This window comes from Delphinapterus leucas, chromosome 2 (assembly GCF_059928025.1).
Source record: "Delphinapterus leucas isolate spDelLeu-1000000601 "Yukka" chromosome 2, BTC_Dleu_Yukka2, whole genome shotgun sequence".
Taxonomy (NCBI): domain Eukaryota; kingdom Metazoa; phylum Chordata; class Mammalia; order Artiodactyla; family Monodontidae; genus Delphinapterus; species Delphinapterus leucas.
Window position 1 is genome coordinate 156349408 of NC_143130.1, and position 9038 is coordinate 156358445.

The 9038-nt window shown below is 45.1% G+C and overlaps 1 protein-coding gene across 7 annotated transcripts in view; it reads right to left on the reverse strand.

Moving 5' to 3' along the window:
- SPTLC2 (serine palmitoyltransferase long chain base subunit 2) overlaps positions 1-6687 on the reverse strand; it is a 110088-nt gene extending 103401 nt beyond the window's left edge. For 2 of the 7 annotated variants that reach the window (XM_089908022.1, XM_022576436.2), the window contains exon 1: positions 6395-6687. In XM_089908022.1, the coding sequence (XP_089764148.1) occupies positions 6395-6523 (129 nt within the window). In that variant the 5' untranslated portion in view covers positions 6524-6687. The remainder of the gene's footprint in view (positions 1-6394) is intronic. The other 5 variants (XM_089908023.1, XM_089908024.1, XM_089908020.1 and 2 more) reach the window with 4 other exon arrangements.
- Positions 6688-9038: the final 2351 nt, after the last annotated feature.

A 9038-nucleotide genomic window follows, 5' to 3' on the forward strand; every position in this document is an offset into this window, starting at 1 on the left:
TGGTGGTCCATTGGTTAAGAACCTGCCTTCCAATGCAGGGGATGCAGGTTCGATCCCTGGTCGGGGAACTAAGATCCCACACGCAGTGGGGCAACTAAACCCACACACCGCAACTACTGAGCCTGCGCACCACAACTAGAGAGAAGCCCCTGCACCGCCAACGAGAGCCCTTGTGCAGCAATGAAAGATCCCGCGTGCTGCAACTAAGACCTGGTGTAGCCAAATAAATAAATAAATAAATATTTTTTAAAAAAAAAAAAAATAAAAATGAGCCACCAACACAGGGGTTATCTCAATCCTTTAGGGTCTTACAGTATACATGTATTTTTTCTACAATCAGAAGCAAAAATTATTTTAAAACAAAAGGAAAAATTGCCACCTTAACCTTCATAATGGGTCTTGAAGGTAGTCTTAAAGACAACAAATGTTAAGCTAAATTTTCTGAGCTTAAATCAGTCAAGAGCAAAAGGCTTACTTGCTTAATGGGTTTAATGGGTCACAAATTACAAATTATATTATAGAAGGCTTCTTAGAAGCTATTCAGAAGGCAACTGGCTTTTGAGGCCACAAACCATGTATTTAATCAAATAAGGCACACCCACTCAGAATGCAAACACAGACTCTACCCATCCTCTCAATTGCCTATTCTGCCAATAAACACTGCTTCTTTCTTTCAAAAATGGAATCTGATTGAATCTCAACCAATTAACTACTCGTTCAGAACACTATGAAGTTTCTGGGGCACCTAGTCCAACTTTAAAAAGTGGGCAAGTCTGCATTCCCTGAATATCCAAGTTCTAAAATACTATATTAAGAATACAGTGGTTTATATATTAAACACGGGTCTCATTTCCCAAGAATTTTTATTAAAGAGAATTCCTGAGTACCTCAAATGACTCTGGAATCTTTCACATCCAACTAGTAAGACTTGAAGTGTTCTTCCCCTTGGAACAAAAAGCATTTGAAACAAAAATCTAGTCCCACGAGTTGTAAACAGTTAACAATATTTTTTTTGCAAAGCTTTGAGGTCTTTGGATGTCTCATCAGGCCCTGAAAAACTTGAACAGGTATACAGGCCATTCTAGTTACTCCTCCGGTTCCTCTGTCATAACTAACTTCTCCTTTTCGCAGGTAATGTTTCCTCTCAGTGGAAACAAAAGCCTAGTAGCTACTCAGTAAACCACCTCTCATTAGTTATTCATTTGCCTTCTTCTACGTATAAGAAGCAAAACCAGCACTTTGTTCTTTCTACTTTTCTTATCATTTAAATAAGAACATAACCTGTGCCCCAATTCCTCCTTAAGAATCTTACTTATTCTGGCAGCTAGAAGGCTATCATCCTTCTAATATCTCATTAAAACTATTCCTAAAGGGAAGAATCTTAGGTCCAAACTCTCTCCAAGGCAGATAATTTTTTTCTTCCATATTTGTTAGCTAATTAAGGAAGGTTAAATGTGTGAGCAAATCTCAAAAGTTCTTTAAAGAAATGGAAGACCAAAAGAAAGTAATGTTAACAAGGGGCTTTAAAAGTAGAAACCAACTGTATTATATTTCAGGTGCAATCAAAATATGGCATTTATTTAATCAAATGTTAAATCCACAGTAATAAACTCTTGGTAATTAAGATCACTGAATACTCCAAATCGCTGCTGAGAAAATTTCCTGCAAAGCCTCTAGAGGTCTTTAAAAATAGGATAGAATCCTCTACCAAGATTAGCTTTAATAAAGTCCTACAAATAGAAAAGGGAATGAATTACATAAACCCCTAAAGGTTCCTTCTAGCTCCAATTCTGCCAAAGCTTCCAATTCTCTTTCTAAGTTTCCTTAATACTAACTGCCACCTGTTACCTCAAGAAAGGCTGACCCGCTTCTCTCACTCTTCTGAATGGCAGGGAGGAAAAATTACCATTTCTCTTCCTTGTGAAAACTCTATCTACCGTCATCATTAAAAAACAGTAATGTCTACACCCATAAGCATGGCTACCGTAAAGAAAAAACCTAATTCTCCTGCAATGTCTCTCCTTTACTCTCACACTACCTTGCCACTAACACTTCTGACCAGATGTTTGGGGGGTGGGGGGTACACACCACTAAGCAATACTGTGACATCAGCTGGGTGTCCTACATTGTTTTTTCCTTTTTTAAAAAATTGAAGTATATAGTTAATTTACAACGTGGTGTTAGTTTCAAGTGTAGGTGTCCTACAATTTAACTTACTTCGATCGCTATCTACCTGGAGATAGCGGCAGATCCCACAGGTAAGGGCTCAGTCCCACAAGACTGCCTCCACCTCAACTTCAGATGCCAATCTCAAGTCCAGGTTGTCACCTGTGCTTCTGACCAACCAGAGGTTCCTGGGACTCTCTCTTCGTAGAGCAGCTCACAGAACTCAGAAAAATTGTTTACTTACTGTTTACCAGTTTATTATAAAGGATCCAGATGAACACCCAGATGGAAGAGATATGTAGGGCAGGGAAAGTGGGGAGGGTCACGGAGCTTCCAGCTGTGCCGCTCTCCCAGCATCTCCACGTTGTCAGCAGCCCAGAAGCTCTCTAAACCCAGTACTTTGGGGACTTTTATGGAGGCTTCATCATGCAGGCATGATTGATCATTAACTCCATTTCCAGCCTCTCTCCCCTCTCTGGAGAACTGGGAGGTGGGGCTGAGAAATCCAAGCTTCTATTCATGGCTTGGTCTTTCTGGTGACCCCACCCAGGAGCCCACCAAGAGTCAGCTCATTAGAACTAAAGATGTTTCTATTGTCTAGGAAATGTCAAGGGATGTAGGAGCTCTGTGTCAGAAACTGGAGGTCAAAGACGAAACATTAGGACAAAAGATGCTCCTAGTGCTCTTATCACTTAGGAAACTACACAGGTTTTAGGAGCTCTATGCCAGCAGCAGAGGAAGTTATATACATATATTTTTTGTCCCTATAATCTCACAGCTACTATCAAAAAAAAAAAAAAAAGAAAATAACAATTGTTGGTGAGACTGTAGAGAAACTGGAACCCTTGTGCACTACTGATGGAAATGTAAAATGGTACAGCCACTGTGTAAACAGTACGGTGTTACCTCAAAAAATTAAAAATACAATTACCACATGACCCAGCAGTTCCACTGCTAGGTATATACCCAAAAGAATTCATGGTCTAAGAGATATTTGTACATCCATGTTGATAGTGTCATTATTCACAACAAATGAAACAGGGAAGCAACCTAAGTGTACACTGACACATGAATGGCTAAGCAAAATGTGGTATATACATACAATGGAATATTATTCAGCCTTAAAAAGGCGGTACATTCTGATACATGCTACAACATGCATGAACCATGAGGATGTTATGCTAAAGGAAATAAAGTCAGTCACAAAAAGACAAGTACTTTTACTTATATGAGGTACTTACGGTAGTCAAATTCCTAGAGACAGAAAGCAGGACGGTAGTTGCCAGGGACTGGGAGGAGGGGAGAATGCAGAGATACTGTTTAACGGGTACAGAGTTTGAGTTTTACACGATGAAAAGAGCTATGGAGATGGATGGTGTTGATGGCTGCACAACATTATGAATGTATTTAATTCCACTGAATTGTACACTTAAAAATGGTTAAGATGGGGCTTCCCTGGTGGCGCAGTGGTTGAGAGTCCGCCTGACGATGCAGGGGACGCGGGTTCGTGCCCCGGTCCGGGAAGATCCCACATGCCGCGGAGCGGCTGGGCCCGTGGGCCGTGGGCGCTGAGCCTGTCCGTCCAGAGCCTATGCTTTCTACCACAGGAGCTATTTACTCAAACTCTAAACCCAAATCCAACAAAGAGGCAAGCATACAGACTCCTGAGAGGGTAGAGGGATCTTAGAAGTTTCTAACTTCTCTTCTGTTTGTTAAAAGACAAATGGTGGTATATGTGAGGAAATGAACTTATAGCCTGGGTTTAAAAACCCTGTTACAGGGCTTCCCTGGTGGCACAGTGGTTAAGAATCTGCCTGCCAGTGCTGGGGACATGGGTCTGGGAAGATCCCACATGCCACAGAGCAACTAAGCCCATGCGCCACAACTACTGAGCCTGCGCTCTAGAGCCCGCAAGCCACAACTACTGAAGCCCGCCCACCTGGAGCCGGTGCTCCACAACAAGAGAAGCAACGGCAATAAGAAGCCCGCGCACGGTAACAAAGAGTAGCCCCTGCTCGCCACAACTAGAGAAGTCTTGTGTGCAGCAACTAGAGAAATCTTGTGTGCAGCAACCAAGACCCAACGCAGCCAAAAATAAATAAGTTTATTAAAAAAAAAAAAAAAAACCCTGTTACACTCTATTTTAGAAAAGGCAAGACACATGCCTGTGCACTTGACATCTTATGTGTATTTTTACGGCATAATTGGCAATATTTCCCCCAGAAACTGGGGAAAAATACACAGGGCTTGGAGCACTAGCACATCACTTTAATCGAAACAAAGACAACTTTAAAAAATATTTTAAAGATACTCTTGCTCTCATGAAGTTTCTTTTGCTTAAGGAAAAAGAAACGGGGGGGAAAAAACACCCCACAGACAATAGTCCTCTTATTAGTGTAAAAGCTACATACCTAAAGTCTTTGTTTTAAAAAGACTCCTGAGAAATTGTTTTCTAGAAGGGATACTGCACCCCTAAACATTCTTTAGGGCATTCCACCAGACCATTCTTCCAAATGCCCCCATTGTGGCTTGAGTGAATTTTTTCACTAAAATATATTAGAAAAAGTCAGGGAGATTTTCCAGTTATACAGATTTTTAAATTTCATGTTAGCAACTTGATATTTCTTCATCTTATCAGTCAGCAATCTCTAAAGAAATGTCATGCCCACCAATGCTAAACTGTTCAGGATTATGGGAGGGAGAAATCTGATTTACTAACTCAGAACATAAGTGTGTTAAATGAAAAGAGCACTTAAACACAAAGCACCTCTATCGTGTGGACACCTTGCTCTTGATTTCCTTCTCCCTCTTAAAAATCATAACGCACTCATTGGCCTGCAATGTATTTTCTAACTCCCACCATGAGGTTTCCCTTTTACAATTTATACAACAATTGTGTCTTATTAGCCATTTACACTGCTGGGAAAACAACTTCTTCCATGGCTTACAATGAGCTGATTCTTATCACTTCCTGTCTCACACAATTATTTCTTCAAAAATGAAAACAAATTTTTTGAATCTGTATATTATGTTGCCTTACACCTTACAACTTCAGGGGAGGTCAAGTCTCTTTTATGTATTTCCCCCCAACTCTTGTGGTCTTAATATCTCAACCTGACCCGGAGAAACGCTTTACTTTCTGTCTCACACCAAACAGTAACAGGCCTGTCTCTCCTATCTACTGACTGGGGGAGAAGGCTGCCAGATATTTATGGTAATGCCAAATTACAACAGTCACATTTCCTGCCGTGGGGAACGGACTATTGGTGAAAAAAAAAAGGATTTCCTTAATTTCTTAAAGAGATTTATAAGTACCAAAGTCAACTGCAGACATCTCAACGCTCTCTTCCACCAACACTGACCTTGCATCTTTTTAACCAGCTCATCGTTAAAAACACATTTCAGCCATAACAGCTGTCGGTCCAGAGAACGTGAAGCTTGATAATAATGACTGCCTTGAATTCAGAACTTTTCAAAATATTTCAGAACTGCCTGGACTGGGTTGGTGATTCAGCCTTGGTGCATTAGTACACTCATCACATGTCACCACCAGGCTAAACCATCCCCTTGTGAGATAGCACTCTTGCTCAAGGGGTCAGCAGGACCACCTAACTCAACCTGGAGCCCGAGATGGGGGTCTCACCTCGGGCCAAGACCGAAACGCTTTTTAGGCTCCGGACCGGGTTCACTGCCAGACTTGTGGTCCAAGGCCTTACTTGTAGACGGGGGTAGGTACGTGGTAGGAAAAGACTGGGTGTGTTTCCGCCTGGTACCACCTCCTAACTTGCTTTGTCTCCTGAGGATCCTAAATGTGGTTTTCCCTGGAGGGCTTCAGAGCTCTAGGAGGAAGCAACCACCCGAAGGCCACAGGAGGGAGGCTCGGGGGAATCCTCCTGGGGTCCCAGGGGGCACTCCCTGCCTCTCCTGGGGGGCAGACCCCACTTCTGGCGGGATCGGGTAGAGGAAGTAGAGCCCAACCTCTGGGGGGAGGTGAGGAAGACCTCAGGCGCGGAGAGACTGCGGAGCCCCAGCGCCGCCCTTGAGCCTTCCGGCCCGGGGCAGGCCCAGTCAGTGCCCGGACACTGCCACCAGCACACCTGATCCGCGCCCGGCCCCGCGGACAGTCACCGCGACCCCGCCCGGCCCCGCCGCCTCTCCGCAAGGGCGCCAGCCCGCGGGGTCCCGGCCCACCGCCCCAGCCCGGCCCGGCCGCCTGGTCCCACAGTACCTGGCCGGCAGCGGCTGCGGCAGTAGCGGCGCTGATCCTCACGTACCCGTTGCGCACCTCCCCGTTCGCCACGCAGTCGTTCGCCCGCACCGGGCGACGACAGCAGCACCCTCCGGGCTCCGTCCGCATCGTCCCGGCAGCACTAGTCGCAAGGCAGGATCCGTAAGCGGCGGCCGAGGCGGTAGCTGCTCCAAGTCCCCCTCCGCACCCCTCCAGCCTCCCCGAAACCGGAAATGGCTGCACGCCGCCGCCAATTCCCTGCCGGGCCGTCACATGGGGGCGGGACCCACTCCCCCACGAAGCAGCGGATCGCCGTAGGCTGGGCCCGGGAGCTGGAGACCAGGCGGGGCGCGCAGGAGTGTCGTGAGCCTGAGGACTGCTGACCAATCTGGAGGAGGAGGAGGCGGACCCCAGGCTCCTACCTGTCCAATGACGGGATGGAATAAAACGGCCCGCGGGTGTCAAGGGGGTTTTCTGAAGCGACCTTTGGACCTGGGACCAGGTATCTAGAGCGGGTTCCCTCTTCTGGACAGGTGGCACCGTCTCTACCCTTGCCTCCCGGGAAGTTCTCGGGTTTGAATCCCAGCCCTTAATTTAATTAGCTAATTCTTCTGTGGGTTTTTATAGTAAGCCTTTTTCGACATTCCTTCACCATTCTTCAATATGCATCATACATTAACACATTTTAAGTAATGATTCGGGTGTCTCTTTGCCTTTCACATCTGTCCCTATCAGGGTTTTCTGTACAACTTCCTTTTAAGAACACTTCCTTGAAAAACAAGAAACCTGGTCTTGTTCCAGCTCTGACAGTAACCAGAAGCTAAACCTTGAGTGTTTAACCACTTTAGGAGCCAAATTCTTTAAAATGGAGTTAATACTTCCTGCTTCATAGACTCATTGCAAGAATTACATTAATAAGCCATTTTGCACCTATCACAATACCTGGCTCATATTAGAAGCATAATGTATACATATTATTTTTCATCCCTTTAGCTCTATATTCCCATAGTTATTAGAAAGAGAAGAAATGGATTTACATTGTAGCAAGAAACTTTTGGCTACCCATAAAGAATTTAGTGTCGGGGCTTCCCTGGTGGCGCAGTGGTTGAGAGTCCGCCTGCCAATGCAGGGGACACGGGTTCGTGCCCTGGTCGGGGAAGATCCCACATGCCGTGGAGCGGCTGGGCCCGTGAGCCATGGCCGCTGAGCCTGCGCGTCCGGAGCCTGTGCTCCGCAACGGGAGAGGCCACAACAGTGAGGGGCCCGCGTACAGAAAAAAAAAAAAAAAAAGAATTTAGTGTCATGTTTAAGAGTATGGACTCTGGAGTCAGTCTGCGTTTGAATACTGGCTGTGCCACCTAGAGGGGTGGGATAGGGAGGGTGGGAGGGAGACCCAAGAGGGAGGAGATACGGGGAGGTATGTATATGTATAGCTGATGCGCTTTGTTATAAAGGAGGAACTGACACACTATTGTAAAGCAATTATACTCCAATAAAAATGTTTAAATAAATAAATAAAGTAAACAACAATAAAAGGCTGACCAAAGGCTGGAATGATTAGGCAACAGGAGTTCTGATGAGGAAGGCTGGTTGACAGTGACAAGTCTAGACTTTCTATACAGGAAGTTTTCAGGGCAGGAATCTGGTTGGAAGCACGGGTAACGGATTTAACTGGGGCTTAGACAGCGAGCTGAATGAAGCTAGGGAAGGCCTGGGAGGAAGATGTGGAATGAGCTTGATCTTGAAGGATGAGCAGTATTTGGAGAGCTGGAAATGAGAAGGAGGGGGCGGGTGATCCTGGGAGAGGGAACCTTTGGAAGCTTAGGTATAGAGGCTGGAAACAGCAATGCCTTACTGGAGAGTGAGAGTTAAGGAGCCTGGCTAGATTAAGGAATCCTGCTAGGCAATCCCTCCCTCCAGAGGGTAGGACACCAGGGCCTTGTCTTGTTCTGCCACTTACTCACCATGTGTGGTCTTGTACAAGTCATGCAACATCAACCTTGGCTTCCTCACGCATCTTACGAAGTTAATACCTGTACTACTTACCACACAAAGTTTTTGTGAACATAAATGATATAATACATAAATGATCTGATGATCTTGCACACCATTGCTAAATCACAAAAGGGATGCCCCAGAAGGCGGTAGGAAACACCCCAGACTCCATGTACACAGGAAAACAACTCCTTCCAGAGGCATAAGCTGCCGTATCATCATTTTACTGAGTTCATGTGCAAAGTTCTGTGCAAGGCACCAGGCTTACAATTCTTCTCTTCCTCCAAGATTGCTCAAACCTCTTCAGCTGTGAAACCTTTCTTGAACTCCAACCTCTAGGCAAAATCAGTCACTTTCTTCTCTGTGAACTTTATACACACCTGTGTAGGCATATGTCACATTGCTTTGGGATTCTTTATTTTGAGAGGGAGGGCACACAATGATTAGAAGCAAGAGCTCTGTAGCCAGACAGGATTGGAGCCCCATCTCCAGCACTTAGAAGCTTTGTGACTTTGGCAAACCTGCCTAACCTCTTGGTGACTCAGTTCCTTCGTCTGTAAATTGGGACATATCTCATAGAATTATGAGAATTAAATAAGAAAAGCATTTAGTACCAGGGCCTGTCATATAATATTCAATAAGTGCTGGC